The sequence below is a fragment of the Penicillium canescens genome (assembly GCF_028828765.1).
Source record: "Penicillium canescens strain IBT 15451 chromosome Unknown utg000002l_segment0_segment0, whole genome shotgun sequence".
NCBI classification, from domain to species: Eukaryota; Fungi; Ascomycota; class Eurotiomycetes; order Eurotiales; family Aspergillaceae; genus Penicillium; species Penicillium canescens.
Window position 1 is genome coordinate 1074049 of NW_026703964.1, and position 20195 is coordinate 1094243.

Consider the following 20195-nt stretch of genomic DNA (forward strand, 5'->3'; position numbering starts at 1 on the left):
TCCATTGCCGAGTTTTATCATTTATGACGGGAGATTTGCCGATCGTGTAGAGATTCCAGGTCAGCATATACCCGCCTGACACGCAGGTGTGGGCATAAGGATCGCAGTCGGGCTAGAAAATTGAGACTTGCCCCGAGCAATAACCAATGCTGCGGCTCCCTTGACGTGTCGAACCCACGACTCGAAATTTGAGACGTGCTCGAAGACCCCTAATGAGATCACCGACATCAAGGTGCTGTCCTTGACAGCCTCAACAGGGGATACCAATGCAAAATTCACATGGCGGATCGCCTCTGAATATTTGGCGCGCGCGTGACTGACAAGGTCGCGCTGTTGACTTGCCAACCGTACGAGGCCAACGGCCGCCATACTAGTGGCGAGTATCGGATGCTCAACATCGGCGCTGTATGCAGTCGGAATATAGTTTAGATATTCACGTGAAGGAGAGTGGCCACCGCTGACAAAGCTTTGGAGGAAATAGTTTATGCCTATTTCGTCCAGACTTGGGCCCAAGCCACGGGCAGGTGGATGCGAGTAGGTAACCTCGGCAACCCCGGTCGAGGCCACCTCCTTCGCTGATTTTTTCTCGGACCGCTTGATAGTATGGTTTGTCTGCTCGCGGAAGATCAGTTCCCATTCATCTCGGTATCCAATGCAATATTCGCGCATCCGAACACATTGTCCACATTGGGGAAGCTGCTGGTCGCACTAAACTGTTTATTAGTACCGATCTCATCGACATGGGAAGAACATACTCACACATCGCTTAATGGCTCTGCAGTTACCGCAATTCCTGGATGTCCTTGCGCGAAATCCATGGTGACATATCGAATAGCGTCACCAGATTGGGCAGGAACGAGAAGAGAGAAACCGTGGGAGGGGAAAGGGAAAAGGTGTTGTGATTTTGAAACCTGTCGCTTATCAATCGAGCTGAAAATAGCTGAAGACAGCTGAAATCAGCCTGGAAACAAGCTCTCACATTGCAGCTTCTCAAATTGCTTATTTTACACCACACAAACAAACACTCTGGGACAAGGTGAAGTGCTTCGCCCTGAAAGCCTAAATGGCCTCAACGGCTCCGCTTCCCACCTGGCTCAGCCCAGTCACAGTCGCAAGCCACCGACACGGTAGGCTTTGCGCCGGATTACCTAGAGGAGTATCCCACAAGCATCTGTTTGGCCCCGGCTGCTCTCCCGTCCACGCTAGTCCTCTTCAGGTAACTAAGATGCTCGGCCAGTCAACGCGGGCATCTTGAGGTGTCAACAAAATTGGCTACTTTTCATGACGTTCATAATAAGGCTATGGCTTTGAGATTAGAATAGAATATGGGATACTCTGAAATACATAAAAGGACCAGTTCTCTGCTTTACAGATCGCACACAACAAGAAGTTTTCCTCAATTTCAACCTTACTTCTCCATTCCTCTCAACTACTTCCTCTTCTTCTTCTTCTTCTTCTTCTTCTTCTTCTTCTTCTTCTTCTTCTTCTTCTTCTTCTTCTTCTTCTTCTTCTTCTACTACTACTCTCTATTGCCACCACAATGGGAACCGTGACCTATTGGAACGGCATTGCAATCCTCCAGCTCATTATATTTCCCATTATTCTCATTGCTGCCATTTTCATCTGGAAGCGGACAGGCTGGAGGGTCGGCAGCAAGATCTGGCGATATGCCGTCACTCTCTCTCTCATCCGGATTGCTGGCAGTATTTCTTCATTGTTGTCTATCAGTAACAACTCACACGATATCTTGGTTGCCGTGGCAGTGTGCCAGCTGATTGGTCTTGCGCCCCTGTTGCTAACCTTTATCGGACTGCTGAGACAAATGTGAGTTGGCGACGGTGAAACCCTTGAACTCAATAGGCGTGGACTAAGAGACGTGTTTCTAGTGATGTGTGCGAAACGATGCCTCCCAGGCCTATGAAACTATTGACTCTTGTCACCTTCATCGGCCTCATTCTCGGTATTGCGGGAGTCAGCTCCTCTGACAAACAGGGTGGTTACCAGCCAGGCACACTCGCGAAAGCAGCCATGGGCATCTTCCTTGCCGTATTTGTCATCTTCATGTTGCTTACTGTTTGGCTGCACTATGAGCTTAGCTTCTCATTGCGGAGGTTCCAGAAGAAGTTGTTCATTGCTATCGCCCTTTCTTCTCCCTTCTTGTTAGTCCGGCTGGTCTACTCGGCGCTCAGCGATTACACTACGTATAAAGCTTTTTCTCTTGATGGAAATGCCACTGCCTACCTGTGCATGGCTGTACTGGAGGAGATTATTGCTATGGTCATCACTATAGCCTTGGGAATATCAGCTGTGCTGGAAAAAGACTTTGTGAAGGCTACTCCAGTAGCCCAGGAGGACCCCGAGCGGCAGCCTATGGGAGCGTGAGTTCTAGTTGATTGCTGAATGATTGATCTTTCCAAGTTTGTATTGGTTATTTGTGAGCATGCTTCTGTGTTCTTGCGTTTCGTTTTGCTATATACTGCAATGCTCATGTCATAAGCGGGCGGAGATTTACCGGTAGCGAACACTTGTATACACAATCTATCTAACCGGAGCTGACTGGAATTCAAATAAACAGATCTAGTGCAACCCATGCACAACATGTGGAACCAGTGCTTGTACGATCCAACCCGTGATCGTAGGCACAAGGCTCTTACTTCTGGTCTTTTAACCTTCCGTGTCACTCTCTACCGAATGGTTGTTAAGCTTCGCTCTGGAACGCCAGAGGAGATATCATGGTTGATCTGGGAGACCCAAAACTTAGCATCAGACCCAGACGCAGTCAATTATCTTGTTCACGGATGCTGAACACACAGCGATCTGGGATCTTGATATGCTCAGGTCTTGGAGGTTAAGCGATGTCCATGATCAAGGTGGACAATTGGCTGAGTAATAGCTGACACGCCGAGGTTTTATATGGTTGCATTATCGAACAAGACATGAAGGTGTTGCAATATCAAACTGCGTCAATCTATTTTGGTCCTAGTGGTTCATTAGGCATGATTGTCGATCAAACATAAATTCATACAAGTGCATAGGCAACCTGATATGTTTGTTACGCGCTAAGCAACTGATGCAGGATCCATGGCTCAAAATTTAATTACCCGAATACATGTAAACGCTCGTGGAAGGCTAATAATATCAGGGGAGCGGTTTGTGGACCCCCGCTTGCCGTCCTGTAGTATACTATTTTATTTATATATTCCCGAAGTCCTTTAGTAACATCCATTTGGCTTCACTTCGGCGTTTTGAGCTAGCTAGTCTTTCAATTGTGGAATCTAATTTGATATGCTGTACTAAATGATATAACTACCTGCCGCTTTATACATAGCTCCGGGAGCCTTCTAGACTCCATCCCCGGATTTGTTTTGTAATTTTTTATTTTATTTTATTTCTTGAATTCTAGCGGTCAACTTTACATTGAGTGTTAAGTTTGGATCGCCGTAAACTTCCTCGGACTAAGATATATATTTCCATGTTATAGGCTTCAGGCCTACTAGAACATAGTATATTGACATACCTCGAGAAACCATCACAAATTCAATATCCATTAATATGATAAGGCCTCCAATGGCAAAAAGATCCAGTGTGATGCGAAGTGGAAGATTGAGTGTATGTCTATCGGTGGCCCGAGGGGAGAATTTGGGCAACTTCCACGCACACACCTGCAAAAATCAAACCCAAAAGAGCAAATGGACCCGACTCTATTTCAATGGCCATAGAGGCCAGGGCTCTCTTCAAATTCCTTCCCGATGGGTCTTCTACCCGCTCTCAGCGACGCGGTGTCCGTCATCGCCAAGCCAACCTCCGACGACCCCATTCTTCAATGCGGCGATGAGCTACGTGACCTCCTGCTCACGAACTACGAGAAGGTGAAGGACATTGCCAACACAAAACTACACGTCTTCCCATTCAAAAATGTGCAAGAGTGCTGGCGCCGGCTCTATACCGACGCGTCCATCATTCACGCCTGCGTCATCGCCTCCGGCCTGAGCAAGGGCAGCTCAGAGCCAGATTTCAACGTGTTACAACAGATACAGAAACTCAAAGATGCAGGAACAGAGCTAACAGTCAGTCTACATGCGCCATGGCTATCGCAGGTCGTGGAAATCCTCGATAACGCGTTGATCATGACCGGTGCACCCCGCCGCGAGAAGCTCATCGAATCTTTACTGTCCACGCTGGAAGTCGCGACAGAAACCCAAGAAGCCGAAAATGGCAGCGACGAAGATATGAGACCTTCTCACGCCAAGCGCCGAAAGCTCTCGCCGCCTCTTTTCCCTCCAAATGCTCTCCCTGAACCCCGCCTGGAGTTCCCTATCCCGCGATTATCGGCACCCTCTTTTGATTCCATCGAACGCCATATCGAAGATATACGCACCCCGCTAATAATCACAAACGCGCTCGACCATTGGCCAGCTCTGTCAGGACGTCCTTGGGCTTCGCGAGACTACTGGTGGAAACGCACCCTCGAGGGTCGCAGACTAGTTCCCGTTGAGGTGGGAAGGTCATACACCGACGAGGACTGGGGGCAGAAGATCATGCCATTCAGAGAGTTCGTGGATAAATACGTATGGCAGGGGAAGCCGACCCCAACTGGCGTACGGGAAGGCCATGGCCAGTCCCAGACCGAAGATCAGAGCGGCGAGACGGGATACATGGCGCAACACGACTTGCTTTCTCAGATCCCTGCCTTACGCAATGATATCAGTATCCCTGATTACTGCTATATCACTCCACCGGGTCCAGAGCCTGGCACGCCAGTGTATGAGAAGAAGGAGCGTGAGCGTAGGGAGGCCAAGGAACAGGCATCAGGGAAACACTCTGATCAACAAGGGGCTCGACGAGGCTCACTGCCAGATAACCAAGAAGATGACAACTCGGATACGGATTCATGCTTAGGTCTGCCCAGTGACCCGATCATCAACACATGGATTGGTCCCTCGTGGACTATCTCCCCTCTCCACCATGACCCCTACCACAACATCCTCACGCAGGTCGTGGGAACTAAGTACATCCGTCTGTACTCACCACACACGCCTGCCTCCCAGATTCACCCACGCGGCAAAGAAACTGTTACCTCTGTTGATGAAACGGCGAACCCAGATCCGGAAACCGGGGCTCAACCACTGACTACGAAACTCATTGATATGTCCAATACCTCGAAGGTCGATCTAGCCTCTATTGAGCTTTCTCCTGCTGAGTTCGAGCAGTGGGAAGAGATGTGGCCCGGTTTTATGGACGCGCCTTATGTCGAAACCGTGCTCCATGCGGGCGAGTGCCTGTACATTCCTGTTGGATGGTGGCACTATGTGCGTGGGTTGAGAGCTGGCATTAGTGTTAGCTTCTGGTGGGGCTGATGTGGTAGATCAAGAGATCCCTTTCGATATGTTATGTCGGAATGAACGTATTGATTCCATGCACAGCATATGTACATATGCAAATGATATCCCATCAAATGACTTCAATGACTTCGTAGTACTTCGATGCTGTATCTATGAGATCGCATCTACGTCCTCTAAATACATCTAGCTCCAGCCCGCCACCAACTCACAAAGAGTCTCCTCCCCTCCCACATTCCCAGGGAAAACAACAAACGGCACGCTTCGATGGCGACTAGTTTCCTCATCGCACCGCCACAGAGGCACGCCAGGTGCCGCCTGACCAACAATAGTAGCACGCTTGATATTCAACCCCTTAGTCGCAGCATCAGAAGAAGTAATACCTCCCTAGGCAATTGTCAGTACTCCACGCAGTCAAACCACCAGTTCACAACCAAGCAGAAGACAGACAGAACCATACCTTAGCAATAATATACCGAGGCTGCACCTCAATCCGCTGCAAAACACTAACAAGCGCCTCAGCAACAGCAGATCCAATCTTCAACGACGACAACTCATCACCGCCAGTAATAAGCTTCCGGCTTGTCATAACGAGAGTGTCTTTCCCAGCACGCAGATAAGACTCCGTTTCCTGAACAACGCGCTGCACAGTCTGTGACGCAGTCTCAGGTGATGCAATTAGCTCGTCAACCTTCATCTCGATGATTGCTAGCTCGCCCGTTGCGCCACGGCGGTCTGTCAATACTTTCAATTGGGCTGTCGTTTTGGGGACATATGATCCCGCAATGATCAACCCGCCAGTTTGTCGTGGCGAGGGGAGGTTCAGCTGTACTGCGGTGATGGGTGCCTTGGAGCGGATTCCCAGCCTGGTTGAAACGAAGGCTGCACCTGTGCGGTAGAGGAAGTGTTTTCCCTTGGATTCGGCTGTGAGAGAATATATCAGTCACCTTGTTCCACGCATTGGCTTTTCTGTTTAGGCAGAAACAGGGATATCTCCAAACATACCAATCAACAATCCCGCCACAAAGACATGCATATCAGACTCCGCAGCGGCATTAACAATAACCACCCCACCACTAGGCGCCGCAAGCAATTTCTCACAAACAGCCTGTGGCCCTCCAAATCGAATATCCTGAATAGACACCGAACACAGCTGACCAGGATCAAACCGGCCAGGAGCCTTCTCTAGCACATAATCCCTCAAATTGGAACTCTTATATCCAAACGTAGCATCCTTCGCAAACTGCGTCACACCGGCTGGAACGAGATCCTCACCCTCAGCAACATAATGCACATCATCAATAGTGAACCGACCCCCCTGGAAAAAGAACGGCGCAAGTACCAGCGCGTCAGCGGGCCCAAAGACAGACTGTGCGACGTCCGGTTCAAGCGGGAAATGACCGCGGAGGGTGCTATCGCCGCGTAGGACGATGTCAACCTTTTGGTTTGTGGCTTTGGCGACTTGGGCTATGTTTGTGCAGATTGTGCGGATGAGGGATTCTGCTTCATTTGGTGGGAGGGCGCGCGAGTTTGTTAGGATGAAGAAGCCTGGTTTTGGGCTATGGAATTCCGTTGTTAGCGTTGCGAGGTCCCAGACTGTTAGGACTGAGATGTCGTGGCAGGTTTGTGTTCCTGTTGGGTCGTCGTCTAGGACCACTAAGCGGTTTATTGGGGTTGTTGAGAGGATTTGGGTGATTTGGTCTTGGGTGTCGGTGGGATACTCGGCGGGGAGGTTAGCGAGAGTGGTTTCGCGGGGGAGGACTGGGTATTCGCGAGGTTGGGACATTGTGGTGGTTGCTATAAAATTATGGGGTTGGAAGCAATTGAGTCTGTAGGATCGGTATTTAAAGAGTTGAAAGGTTAACCGGAACGCGGGGATGCGGGGAGTTGGAGAGTCGGAGAGAAGGCCGAATATTGCACAGATTGATGCAACTATGGAGTATGGACTCTAGATAACAGACATTTCATCAAAAACCACAAAACGCCGGAGACAGATGCAATGGCAGTGATACAAGCCCATTTCACTGTCCCGTATTCCCCTAAGTTCATCCCATGCAAAGACAGGTCGTAGACTGCGTGAATGATTGTTGGTGATTTTAGCCCACCACGCTGCGGAAACTCAGTGCCTCGAGGAAGCCGCCGAGATCATCCTTCTGAACCTCGACAACGCAGTGTTCGAAGCTGTCAATGCGAACACGGGCATTGGTCTCCTGGACTACCTCTTGGAAGGCAATTCCGAATCTGTTGCGAAGGAGATGCTTCTTGCCGCGGGGATCTTCTTCGTCTTCAGACTCGGATTCCGATGAGGATTCAGACTCTTCTGATTCTTCTTCCTCGGCGTCGCTGCCGTCTTCTTTCTCGGCACGCTCAGCTGCGCGCTTGGACCGACGGTCCGCCTTCTCCTTCTGCTTCTTGTCCTTGGCTTCCTTCTTCTTCTTTCGTTCATCTCGACGTTTAGACATGGCCGCGAAGTCCACAACGCCACCACCTCCACCAGTGCCGACAACCACATATAGATCGCGGTCTTCATCGAGGCCAGCGAGGACAAGAGGTGTCCCGGCTGCTCGCTTGCGACCGATCTTAACGGAATCACCACGTTCTTTCTCTTGGACCCGAATGGCCTCAGCTATCCATAGGGCCAATTTTGTCAAGGCTCCGGGATTGGTAAACAGCTTGACGTCAGGTCCATCTTTAACCACGGCAATACGGAATGCGCGAAGGTGGCGGATTTGATGCTTGGAGAGCAAGGAGGTACCAGTGCGAAGGATGGCACGGTGTAGATGCTGAGCCAGTGGCAAAGATTCAAGGAGAAGTGTGGGCGACTCGGATGTTAATGAAAGGGCGTCGTAGGCGCTCCAGAACCGTGGAAGAAGGCTTGTTAGATCGGATTCAGCCGAGGCTACGCCGCTCTCGGTATCGTCGTTTCCACGGGTTCGAGGAAGATGCCTGGAGTCCCAAGAAGGGGAAGCCTCATGCGGCCCGACCTCTAGCATTGCACCCACGATAACACCCACGTCCGTGGCAGACAGGCACGCCTTCCAGCCCCAGCAACGTACGAAGCCCCAGCCTTCACGAGCACTGGCACTTCCAGCACCCTCTGCGGGCACAAGGCCATCTAGGCCATACATAGGGGCGTACTTGAGCAAACGTGACCGTAACACGCGCTTCAACTCCATGTCCATGTGGGTATAGTATTGGTGACATTGGGTCAGACTAATGCCCATCTTGGCCAGAAGTTTGTGTAGTCGTTTGCGGCCATTTTCTGTCCAGACATGCAGTCGTGGAGCGAGGTAGGGACTGTGTAGCATACTTTCGTACAATGACCAATGTCGGACAAGAAGAAACCGAGGCTCTGGGGAAAGGCGAATTGACGTATCAGTTGGTGATCGAGCGGTTGTTGGAATGACACCGTTGATCTCTCCTCGGATATCACGATCTCGCTCTAAAGGATCGGGTGGATTTAAACGGTGCACTTCATCGCGAAGTATTTGGCGGATGTGTTCACCACGTTGTCCACCCCAACCCGCGGAACCTCCCGATTCTGATGTGTTGGAAATTCCCACTCCGGTCATTGTTCGACCGCTGAGCTCCAAGCTAGAAACACCGACAATCGCGAGCCATAGCAGGTCGTTATCATCTCGTCCGAGCTCGGATGCCAGCGAGTAAATTAAAGACGAAATGGGTTCGGAATATGACGTTCCAGAGGAGTAGTAATTTTGCAGGACTGAGTCGTGTCTTCTCTTGAGATTAAGCAAACGTTTCTTCAAAGATCGTGCCGATGGTTGCTTTGTTTCTTCTGGTGATGGCGAGTCAGTGGTCGGAGTCGCAGATCGCGACGAGTTCGAAGAATTGAGACCCGTCTTTCTTCGACGGGTCGGAGACGAGGCAATAGAGGAACCCTGTCGCAAGTTAGAAGATAATTGGCTCATATGTAACGTAGTTGCATACCGAATTACTTCTCCTCCGTTGGTGGGGTGGCTCATCGCCATCGGAGTCTTCATCATCCTCGCGACCTGACCAGGATTTACGCTTCTTGGACCCTGTGTGCGCATCGTCTTCGGCATCATCGTCACTGGCATCGTCATCGTCGTCCACATCGGGCATCTCTAATAACGCGTAATATGCCTCCCGCTCATTGCGGAGCTCCTCCTCGATGTCACCGTCATCATACACGACAATGCCGCCATTCTTTGACGTATAAGCAGGAGTGATGCAACCTTTGTCCACACCGCGGTCTCGCCGTCGCGCATTGGCATCGATTTCCGCCATTGCCTGGCCCATACCAGCCTGTCCGCCGAACACGTTTCCCAGGTTCCACGGCCGTCGCGCGTCAAACACCCAGATCTCCACGCCGCCCATGTCCTCCATTTCGTCTTCGGGGTTGCTCAGCGCAAGAATCTCTCCCAGATCAACCAGACCGCCTACGCCAAGGCACACGACCACACCTCCGCTGCCGCCATTAGTGGTCTGCATCGGCCGGACCAGCTCCTCCCCGCGCGCGCCAGGTCGCCATAACCAGCAACGGGTTGGATTTTGTGAGGGATATAGTCGCGTTTTAACAAAGATGTAAGAATTCGGCAGGCACACAGCGCGTCTGGTTCCAATGCCACGAGAATCAGGACCGGTGGAGAGAGTGGGTGGTGGGATCGGAGGAGTTGTAGGTAGAGGTGTGAGATGAGCTGCCGAGGGAGATACATGGCCAGCTTGGGATATTCAAAGACTCATGCGACAGCTCATGAAGAAGAGCTCGTAAGAATAACTCAGCTAAAGGGCGAATTTGTCGTGAGTATTGGGGTGGAAGCCCTTGCAGCAGGACTCTCATAGCGCCGGGGAAGCGGACAAGCGCGACGCGTCGGAGGCACGTGCCAGATTCCATACCTTCATCACCTCGACAAAGACGGAGTATTTGCACCCTTTCCATGTTATGTCTTACTCCTTAACTCCTTAATTCTTGATTTATCTGGGTATAGATCTGCTGGTTATCTTTTTATATTATCGCGGTGTATGAAATCCAACTGAACGCGCTTCATATCTATGCAAGAAATAGATCACATAATTCACTCCGACAACCGTCTATGCGCTTTCTCTTTTTTTGTGCTTTTCGCTCATGTAATATTCAGTGATTTATAAAGCGAAGACATGCATCGCCCTCTCCATCTGTGGGAACACATCCTGGCAAACATTTAATCTATTTTCAAGCCGTTATCTCTAATTGGCCCTCGACATCGAGGCTCATATATCCGTTTTGGGCACCTCCAATGCTTTGAGTCTTCTTTGCCATCTTTTTCTGATGCATATATTTCACAGATATAAATGTTTCAAAAAACTACATAATATCAACACAGTTTCTCCCAAAGTAAATCAATCTTCTGCACAACCTCCACCGGCAATGGCCCTTTAGAAACATCATCCACATTCTGAACAATCTGTGAAATCTTACTAGCACCCAAAATCACACGATCCCCCTCCCCTAGCATTGAATGGTAGTATATCCATCGTAAACAAGCCTGAGATCCTGAAATTTGAAGTGGCTCGATCGTATCCTGAAGGTCGGTAATAGCGGCATGCATCTCCGGCTTATCGTACATGCTACTATAACCTTGGAAAGCGGTGTTTCCTGGTGCGCATCCGTTACCGACGACGTCACCGCGAGTCATTCGGCCTGTTAGAAAACCGCCTGCAAGGGGACTGCAGGCAAAAAGGGATTTGGTCAGATCTAGCGTGTGTAATACAATATGTACGACAAACCTATATTCTTGGAAGGCAATTCCATGTTGACGGAGAAGTGGAACAAGCTGTTCACTGCCCCGGCTGAGAAGATTGTATAGACCTTGATACACGCTTGGCTTGATATAGTTGTGCTCTTCACAGATTGTGATGAATTCCACGACCAGCTCCGGTGGGAAATTGGATAGACCGAACTATCAGAATTAGATTCATTCCGTGTCAGTCACTGGTGTGGTTTACCTTCTGAAAGCGACCTTCCAAGTATTGCCTATTGATCTCAGCAGCCTGTTCAAGGATCGGTGTCGAAAGATCCGGACGATGGAAATAGAGAATATTGACTTTATCTATCGCCAGACGGCCGAGGCTCTTTTCAAGTGACTCTCTAATTGCAGTAGCCGTATGGGCACCTGCACTATCATTGCCGGGGCTGATTTTAGTATCAATGGTGAACCCTTGCTTCGCAGCTCGTACCTCTTCAAAGAGATTCAGAGCGACCAGGGCTATGGGGTGGGTATCGGGCTGCCGTATCGAGATGATAAACCTTCAGTTCTTTGAGGTGACCGAGGGCTTGCTGGACTTGTTCTGCGGTGGTGAATGTGCTGCCTATCGTGGCTCCTCTAAAGAGTGTGTTTGGTATAGACATGGCTGTATGGATAAAGTGGAAAGGGAAGCTATGTTGATGTCCAAGTGAAACTGACCAGGGGTTTAAATTTGTTTCATATGCGACGGAGGGTTGTATCCTCGGGGGATAATACTAGTATACCTGGTAGTTTGATATCCGGACGGAACGGGCTGAGGGTACCGAACCCGAGCCGGATATGGGAGCATACGTATGTGAGATCCTGACAGCTTACACCTGAGTGGTCAAACAGTATCTGCTTAAATGCGCGTCTGTAGATGTATTTTAGCATTTTAACTAACTACCCACTTACATCTCAACATAAGTGAATCAGAGGATATCATTCAAATTCGATAAGGAAACAAAAGTAACTCCTTGCGCCATTGACATGATATGATGTATGCTCCAAGGCTATCCCACCAAAATACAATGCTCTAAGCCCTGATGACTGAAGAAAAACAAGCTTTCCCAAAAGAAAAGGTGAGCAAGTCGTAGCCACTAGCTAGTGTTTATTTGTACTATATTAAACAGCTGAGCGACCCAAAATGGAACCCGCTACCCAGATAGCAGTGCATGCACCAACGACAGAGAGACCAACTAGTTGCTTACCCCAGTTGCTGTCTTCGGCCATTTTGGTCGACCCAACAATCTTCTTAGGGGCCAAGTTCACATGGGAGGATAAAGGCACCTTCTCGGTGGCATTCTGAGCGGAATCACCAATGATGGTGGAATACTCCTCGTCACGCTTCTGCCATTTCTCAACCAGTCGCAAAATCTCAGCCAGGTCTTCCTTTAGAGAGCCGGGCTCGGTTGCGTTGGCGTTCTCGACTTCCACATTCTGAACGTTGCCGAAGAAGTCAACCACAGTTCGAAGGCGACCTTCTTGTTCACCGCCAGGGAACAAATCCCACCGGACACCTGGCTGGGAGTGAATCTTCGACTCGTCATAGGAATCGAATAGATCTCCCAAGTTGAGTTTGGAGTTGGCGCTTGTAACTTGCGTTTCAAGGAACTCAAGGACATAGTATGTCCAACGATCAATCACAGCGACACCCACATCATTGTCCGCATGATGAGAGTAGGAAGACTGGTCAAGCTCGCTGGAGCCAGTGGCCACAATGTTTGGCGAATAGAAATGTGTGTACATCGTGTTGGCCTGGCAAGTATCGATCATGAACAGTAATTCGTGGTAGCGCTTCTTTTCCCACATTTGTCCAAACGCGTCTGCCAGGTCCCACGCGCCAATCTCTTCGGCGTCCTGGAATTTCAGGAATTGGTCACCTCCGTGTCCGGTCATGTAAACCAGGACATTGCTACCGGCGTCGGATCCCAAGCGCTTGCTACGTGGGACATCTTCATCAAGACGATCAGTCAAGAGTCGAATGAAGTTCTCCACAGTCACTTCGTACCCCCTGTAGTCCACCTCGATGTTATCTCCGTAGAGATCGACTGCGCGGTCTGCGTTACTGTAGACGGTTCCCGGGAAAGCATTTCGAGGGTTGCAAGCCATGTCATCGGGAAGCATGAGAATAATTTGTGAATCGGGAATGCCGAGCCGCTTGACGGTCCGGTATAATGAAAGGACATTGGCGAGATGGCGGTAGTTGAACCAGAAGCGCGAGGTCGAGACTAGCACTGCCCAGTTAGATGTATGTTCGGCAGTGACCGAGCTGGCGAGCAGCAGCAGGGCGAATGCCTGCAAAAAGCGGAAGAGCAAAGCCATTGCGATAGACGGAGGTTCAGATCATAATAGGGAAAGGAGGAACAGAGCTCGAATCAGTGGCCGAGCAACGTGAAATCGGCGGTGAAAGACGAGGAAACAATAAAAATTGCCCTAAAGAATAGCCGTAGGTACTATGCGAAAGCCATCACAACTCTGACGATCAGATGAAAGTTGACAACTTCAAGGGCCTGAGATAGGAGATTACAAAGACGAACCCGGGGATCGCCGCCTGACCCCTCAGGCACCAGGAACATGTGCCCTGCACGGACCAAAATGTCGTCACCGCCTTCACGGACTCGGCATGGTGGGCTCGCGGATCGGATCATGTAGACTAGATCCATTCCATCTTTTTTCTTTTTCACATCCATACTCAGTTCCTGATATACTGTGTGGATCGCAATTCAAAATGGGAGGCAAGAAAGCAGCAGGTGAAAACTCAAAGAAGGCCGCTGGAAACGCTCGTGTATGTTTTTTTTTTTTTTAACCCCGCCCCCGCTATTATTGCCACATTCCTTATGCCAGGCGAATAAATACTGACAAAACACAGAAAGCCGACGCCGCCGCATCCAAGAAGGCTGTTGAGGACCAGAAGCGTTCCGCCGAGGAAGACAAGCAATGGTCGAAGGGATCTAAGAGCAACGCTAAGAAGTATGCGGGGCCGAGCTCCAAAGAAAGAACAACATTTCTGAGCAGCGAGCTAACTATTTTCTGTTCCACAGGGAGGACGCTGAAGCTAAGAAGGCCGAAGCTGCCCGCAAGAAGGCAGAGCGCGATGCTCTCTTGAAAGAGGAGGAAGCTTCCCAGCCAGCCAAGGCCAAGGGTGCCAACGCTAAGACCGCACAGAAGAAGACCCGCGGTCTTGATCTCTCGCAGCTGGACGATGCCCCTGCCGGCAGCAAGAAGGCATCTGACCTCAACGCAACCGGTATCGACAACGCTCTAGACGCCCTGTCTCTGTCCTCCAAGGACACCTCGAAGATCGACCGACACCCCGAGCGACGATTCAAGGCTGCGTATGCCGCATTCGAGGCTAGACGTCTACCAGAAATCGAAGAGGAGAACCCCGGTCTGCGCCGCAACCAGCGCATGGATCTTTGCAGGAAGGAATTCGAGAAGAGCGAGGAGAACCCATTCAACCAGGTCCACGCTGCTGTCAATGCCTCCAAGGAGGAGATTGCTCAGCTCAAGGAGAACGAGCGCAAGAAGGTCGAGGGCAGACTTGGCTCGAAATAAATTGGTCCTTGATTGGACCACATGCAATCAGGCAACGAACCCCTGCGGCATTACTAGCAATAAGGCATATTGCTATGTTGACTTGGGTTCAAGTCTTTTGCCCCCAAATACCCACTATTGATGGTGTTTTCCAAAGCATCATTCTCAAAATTTTGACTGCATGACTGGGAATCGCAGCAGGTTCAAGTCATGGTGTTATTTTTATACACAAGGTTGGATCATTCAGCCTGGCCGTAGATGAGCGCGACGCGTCATTTCTGTGTCTTCTTGCATTGTTGGCTTTCAGTCAGCTCTAGCATACAAATTTACGAAATCAAATGATTGATATGCAAAAACTCGGCACCACCTTTAAGCTTCAGCAAATAAACGTCTGGACCCTGCCAGATTCATATATTGGATATTCTTCTATGACATTGCAGCCCGCACGTCCCACACGTAAAGACTTTCATCCCAGCCAACACTAGCACACCAGCCCTCATTTCCAAACAGACACCAATCAACACCCGTCACAAACTCAGTATGCCTACCCATCCTCCCCAATTCCGCCCCAACCATAGGACCGCCCGGACCAGCGCGCATGAGATCCACATCCCCGACAGCACCAGTATCCGACCTATCATTCCATACACGACAGGTCATATCATAACTAGCGCTCAAAAGAACATTAGAAAGATGCGGCGACCAAGCCAGCTTCCGAACAGCATATTCATGTCCGAGCATAGTCGCCAGCGGGCCCTGTTGTGGGGCACGGATATCAAACGTCCGAATGGCGCGATCCACGCCAGCCGTAGCGAGCACCGTAGGACGATACTTATTCCAGTCATGGGTGAGCGCCTCAGCAGGCGGGGTTGGGCCAGCAGGCTGGCCGGGGATAGCAGGAGCAGCGGGAGCAGCGTGGATGGGAATTTGAGTGACGAGGTGGTTAGAAGCCGAGGCTGGGGTACGGAGATCGAAGACGCGCACGTAGGAGTCTGATGTCACGCATGAAATGAGGTCTGGGTTGTGTGGGCAGAAGGATGCGGAGTAGGTGCAGCTGTGGGTTGGGAGGGTGAGGAGGGACTGTGGGCGATGCGGTGACCAGATGCGCACTGTGCCATCCCAGCTACTTGAGCAGAATCGGTCTTTCGCGATGAGGTTCCAGTTTACGCTGAAGACTTCGCGCGCGTGTTCTTTCCAGTTCGAGATTGGGAAGTCATTTGCTGTGCAGTCGAATAGTTTGATGCTGCCGTCGCCTGATGCGGCGAGGACTTGGTTCTCGTGCAATTCGGACCAGGCGAGGTCATAGAGGGAGTCTTGTGTGGTGAACCTGGGAGGTTGGGAAATCGCAATGCGTCAGTGTTTGCTCTAGTTCCCCGTGGAGAGATGCCCGGGTTGAGCGCGGGATTCTGGTGATTCTACCTTACCATTTTAGAGGTTGGATTCCGTTAGCTGTGAGCTCCAAGATGTGTAGGCGGCCATTGCCAACAAGGCCGAAATTTGATGAGCTTGCAACTGCGAGCCGATTGTCGAAGAACGGGGAGTACTTCACTGCGCAGCCGTTGTAGCCTTGTGTGCGGTAGTGGAGCATGATGGCGACTGGTCGGACGATGCTGATCGCTCAGCGGATGAGAGAAGAGCGGAGGAAAGCGAGACCGAGCAATCTAGGGCATCAAGACATCAAAGGTGAAGTTGAGTTGAGCTCGCGGGATTGCGGGGATCAAATGGACCGAGGTCCGTATTCAGGCATCTTCAGGCATACTTCACGTTCACTTCCACCGATAACATTTTTGTACTTTCGGTATATCAAGTGAGACTGGGCTAATAGCGATGTAGTCCTATAGAAGAATGTGCTGTGGGCTGATATAAATGGAAGTGAGTATATGTATAAGTTGTAACAATTTAACCTGTCTAGTCCTAGGGTTATACATCGGTAGCGTTTTTGGGGGACCTCAACTTATCAATTTAACATGAACAACGCATGTTCGTGAGAAGAGGGCTCAAAAGCAGTAGCTCATAAATTCCATGTCCAATTCTTTCCAGCAGAACCTTCAATCCTCACCCACAGCGTGGCAAGACTTGCCGCAAACAAAAGTATGCCAGCAGTATAGGACACACTCAGATAATTTGATGGATCTGACAGAGCCGACTGCCCAGGAAGCAAAAGACTGGTCAGCGGTGTGCCGAGCAAAGCACCCATACCTCGAATTAGGTAGAGCGCTCCATTCACCGAGGTAAAATGCTGCACGCCAAAGAGCTCGATCAGACTCGCAGGGAACAGCGAGATATACGCACTTCCAAAGCAACCATATACTACAGCAAACAGAATGAACAACACATCCGCCGCAGTACTCGAGACAGCGCCCCCTGCGAAGGTTGAAGGCAACCAAAATGCAAATACGGCAACACTGCTCATGATCGTAGTCAGGAACAGAACGTTCAATCTCCCAAGCTTGTCCGCCGCATAACCGATAACAATGCGAGAAACAAAGTTCGCCGCATTGCTAATCGTAATGAAGTTATCCGCCATGCTAACATTATATCCCAATGACCGCGCATACGCAGCATAGAAAAACAGCGGCGTAGCATACCCCGTCGATTGCAAAAAGCAGCCCAACGCCTGCGAGACGAACTTCTTCGACCGTGCAATTTTCCAATCAACAAATGGCGCCTGAATCCAGCCAATCTTCTTCGATATACCAGCGGTCTGCCCGGCGACTTTCTCCCCAAACGTAGGCTCCCAACGCAAAGTATACCCAGCCAGCGGGACAAATAGCGCAACAAGACACCAGGAAATACGCAACGCATTCCGGAACCCAATAGCAGATGTAATAGCTCTAAGCACAGGCGGCCAAATCATACCCCCACAAGCAGACCCAGAAATGACAACACCCATAGCCAACCCACGCCGTTTATCAAACCAAGTCGGCGCAACAGACATTGTGGGTACATACGCCATGCACGTTCCCAGTCCAATGAGCAGACCCTGCGTCAACGCGAACTCCCACACGTACTCGCTTAAACTGGCGAGGATGCAGCCGATGCCGAAGACCAGACCGCCGGTCATGATTACTGGCTGGGGGCCGTAGAGCTTTGCCCATGTCATTATGAAGGGTCCGCCCATGGACATTAGTGCTATTGATAATGTGCCGATTAGACTGATTATTGAGCTTGAGGTTCCGCTGAATGGGGTGTTAGGTTGTTTGGCCATTTCTTCATATATGGCTTGGTAGACGCCGTAGGAGAAGATTATTGCGCAGGTCATGAACATTGTTATGAAGCCTGCTGCGACGACGAATATTTGACGGCTGGGAGTTCCTTTAGCGAGTGGTTCATGGGTTTAATGGATCTATGTATACACCAGAGACTCACAGCTTTGTTGGTTTCGGATGAGTGCGAGTGTTACTCTGTACTGAAATAGACTGCGCAGTGGCCTTGGGCTCAGCACTGACTTGGCCCCCATGATTCTTTTCCCTGTCGGCCATTGCTGCGGTTCATGGCAGCTCTGAGACCCGACGGGAGACGTTGTAGATTTTGCTTGGGGTATGGGGGCGATCCAAATATCCAGCAGTAGGACGAATCACCGGCTTTCACGCCGAACCCAATATAGCTTGTTGGACCCCACAGTTGGTTATCTGATCGAAAGATCTCCAGACCAACTCAGTGGCAATTTGCGCTAGATGATCCTGACAGTCCTCTTGGATGTGTCGACGCCATGATGCATTTCTCTCGGCATTTGGTATACTATCCGGGACAAGAAATATCCACCGGCAGTGGAGGTGCAGGCCCGATCCGACTGGGTTGACTTCACATCATGGCAGTACGTGACAGATGTATGAACAAGAGACCAGCTTGTCCTTGAGAATATCAATCCAGGTAAATATAAATCTCAACGATGTATAAAACGAAGTAAATCCTCGTGTAGCTATCTGCATCACATGACGCGTACCCCACGTGTCTTTCTTGTCGCAACGCAAGCTCAAGCTCCAAGAGTCAAACAATTTCACCATGGGCCTTCAGCGCGCCAATGTGACAATCATCCACCCGGACCTGGGTATCGGCGGCGCAGAGCGGCTAATCATCGACGTCGCACTAGCCCTCCAGAACCGAGGCCACCGAGTAACGATCTACACCTCCCACCGCGACAAAGCGCACTGCTTCGACGAGGCACGCGATGGAACGCTGGACGTCCGCGTGCGCGGGAATTCCATCTTCCCCGCCCATGTCTGCGGCCGACTTCACATCCTAATGGCTGCGCTACGCCAGTTGCATCTTACTGTGTCGTTGTTGTGCGAGCTTGGTGGGAAGGGGGATTCGAAGGATGCGGAGGACGACCGGGACGATATCTTCATTGTGGACCAATTACCTGCCTGCGTGCCCTTTTTGAGGTCATTCGGCCGTCCGCGCGAATCGAAACGCCAGCGTATCCTGTTCTACTGTCATTTCCCCGATCAATTGCTCGCCCGGCGAGATGAGGGTGGCTCGCTTCTTCGGCTGGCTAAAGTACTTTACCGATTTCCGTTTGATTGGTTTGAAGGTTGGGCTATGAGCGCGTCTGATCGGGTCGTTGCAAACTCCAAGTTCTCTCGTGGGGTAGTGCGGGATGTCTTTGGGTCGGAGCGTCTTGGTGATGTGGAGGTGGTGTATCCATGCGTTGATATGGATTTGGGGAACAAATTGCCGGAGAAAACGAAGGAAGATCCTCTATGGAATGGGAAGAAGATTCTGCTTAGTATAAACCGCTTTGAGCGCAAGAAGGATATGGCATTAGCGATTCGCGCTTATAATGGTCTCGGAGCGGAGAAGAGGAAAGGGACACGGTTGGTGATTGCTGGTGAGTTCTTCTCTATGGCTATCTTGTATTCTCTAACAACCATTCTACACAGGCGGTTACGACAATCGTGTCAACGAGAATGTTCAATATCACCAGGAGCTGGATAAGCTCGCAACCAGTCTTGGATTGAAGACCGCCACCTCCAAGACAGTCGTATCTGCTCTCTCTATCCCCGATGACATTGATGTCCTGTTTCTGCTTTCTGTTCCTGGCGCATTCAAAGATACCCTGCTGGAGCAATCCAAGCTCCTTCTATACACTCCGATCAACGAACACTTTGGCATCGTGCCTGTCGAAGCAATGCGAGTTGGTCTCCCAGTGCTAGCATCGAACACTGGTGGTCCACTGGAGACGATTGTCGAGGGCGAAACGGGCTGGCTCCGGGATGCTCATGCGGACGATGAATGGACTGCCGTGATTGACAAGGCTCTTTACGGCTTGAGTCCCAAGGATGTTAAGCGCATGGCTGCGGCAGGCAAGATCAGGGCCGAACAGAAATTCTCTCTTACTGCTATGGGCGATAGGTTAGAAGAGGAGATTTCCACTATGCTTACGGCGGACAGACGGCGCTTTAATGGGTGGCAGCAGGTCTTTGCTATCCTAGCTCTGGTTGGTGCTATTTTGGCAGTAATTGCTGCAATTCTGTTTCGAGCGATGTAAACTTTAGTTCCAAATCAATCATACCCCTTTGATTACAACATCTCAAATACTTTTCTTTCGCATATCCCTGCACAATTATAGATG

The 20195-nt window shown here is 50.4% G+C and overlaps 11 protein-coding genes across 11 annotated transcripts; 4 read left to right on the forward strand and 7 right to left on the reverse strand.

The window, feature by feature from the left end:
- Positions 1-60: 60 nt before the first annotated feature.
- On the reverse strand, positions 61-818 carry N7446_001592 (uncharacterized protein; the record flags this gene model as incomplete). Its single annotated transcript, XM_058510341.1, has 2 exons — positions 61-708; positions 786-818. 2 exons carry the CDS (start codon positions 816-818, stop codon positions 61-63), a joined length of 681 nt encoding a protein of 226 aa, XP_058375877.1.
- Positions 819-1540: 722 nt separating this feature from the next.
- Positions 1541-2382, forward strand: N7446_001593 (uncharacterized protein; the record flags this gene model as incomplete). The annotated part of the gene is made up of 2 exons (XM_058510342.1): positions 1541-1824; positions 1887-2382. 2 exons carry the CDS (start codon positions 1541-1543, stop codon positions 2380-2382), a joined length of 780 nt encoding a protein of 259 aa, XP_058375878.1.
- A 1367-nt stretch (positions 2383-3749) lies between these two features.
- On the forward strand, positions 3750-5357 carry N7446_001594 (putative JmjC domain protein; the record flags this gene model as incomplete). Its single annotated transcript, XM_058510343.1, has 1 exon — positions 3750-5357. One exon carries the CDS (start codon positions 3750-3752, stop codon positions 5355-5357), a length of 1608 nt encoding a protein of 535 aa, XP_058375879.1.
- A 168-nt stretch (positions 5358-5525) lies between these two features.
- N7446_001595 (uncharacterized protein) lies at positions 5526-7125 on the reverse strand (the record flags this gene model as incomplete). The annotated part of the gene is made up of 3 exons (XM_058510344.1): positions 5526-5726; positions 5800-6263; positions 6345-7125. The coding sequence occupies 3 exons, from the start codon at positions 7123-7125 to the stop codon at positions 5526-5528; spliced, it is 1446 nt and encodes a 481-aa protein (XP_058375880.1).
- A 310-nt stretch (positions 7126-7435) lies between these two features.
- Positions 7436-9812, reverse strand: N7446_001596 (cell division control 45 family protein; the record flags this gene model as incomplete). The annotated part of the gene is made up of 2 exons (XM_058510345.1): positions 7436-9238; positions 9288-9812. The coding sequence occupies 2 exons, from the start codon at positions 9810-9812 to the stop codon at positions 7436-7438; spliced, it is 2328 nt and encodes a 775-aa protein (XP_058375881.1).
- An 863-nt stretch (positions 9813-10675) lies between these two features.
- Positions 10676-11709, reverse strand: N7446_001597 (uncharacterized protein; the record flags this gene model as incomplete). Its single annotated transcript, XM_058510346.1, has 4 exons — positions 10676-11027; positions 11088-11260; positions 11307-11585; positions 11608-11709. 4 exons carry the CDS (start codon positions 11707-11709, stop codon positions 10676-10678), a joined length of 906 nt encoding a protein of 301 aa, XP_058375882.1.
- A 499-nt stretch (positions 11710-12208) lies between these two features.
- On the reverse strand, positions 12209-13408 carry N7446_001598 (GPI-anchored transamidase; the record flags this gene model as incomplete). Its single annotated transcript, XM_058510347.1, has 1 exon — positions 12209-13408. The coding sequence occupies one exon, from the start codon at positions 13406-13408 to the stop codon at positions 12209-12211; it is 1200 nt and encodes a 399-aa protein (XP_058375883.1).
- Positions 13409-13814: 406 nt separating this feature from the next.
- On the forward strand, positions 13815-14641 carry N7446_001599 (DUF1014 domain protein; the record flags this gene model as incomplete). Its single annotated transcript, XM_058510348.1, has 3 exons — positions 13815-13871; positions 13956-14056; positions 14128-14641. The coding sequence occupies 3 exons, from the start codon at positions 13815-13817 to the stop codon at positions 14639-14641; spliced, it is 672 nt and encodes a 223-aa protein (XP_058375884.1).
- Positions 14642-15046: 405 nt separating this feature from the next.
- pex7 (putative peroxisome biosynthesis protein (Peroxine-7)) lies at positions 15047-16208 on the reverse strand (the record flags this gene model as incomplete). The annotated part of the gene is made up of 2 exons (XM_058510349.1): positions 15047-15947; positions 16045-16208. 2 exons carry the CDS (start codon positions 16206-16208, stop codon positions 15047-15049), a joined length of 1065 nt encoding a protein of 354 aa, XP_058375885.1.
- Positions 16209-16631: 423 nt separating this feature from the next.
- On the reverse strand, positions 16632-18102 carry N7446_001601 (uncharacterized protein; the record flags this gene model as incomplete). Its single annotated transcript, XM_058510350.1, has 2 exons — positions 16632-17925; positions 17990-18102. 2 exons carry the CDS (start codon positions 18100-18102, stop codon positions 16632-16634), a joined length of 1407 nt encoding a protein of 468 aa, XP_058375886.1.
- Positions 18103-18625: 523 nt separating this feature from the next.
- On the forward strand, positions 18626-20111 carry N7446_001602 (GDP-Man:Man(1)GlcNAc(2)-PP-dolichol alpha-1,3-mannosyltransferase; the record flags this gene model as incomplete). The annotated part of the gene is made up of 2 exons (XM_058510351.1): positions 18626-19451; positions 19504-20111. The coding sequence occupies 2 exons, from the start codon at positions 18626-18628 to the stop codon at positions 20109-20111; spliced, it is 1434 nt and encodes a 477-aa protein (XP_058375887.1).
- Between the last annotated feature and the right edge of the window lie 84 nt (positions 20112-20195).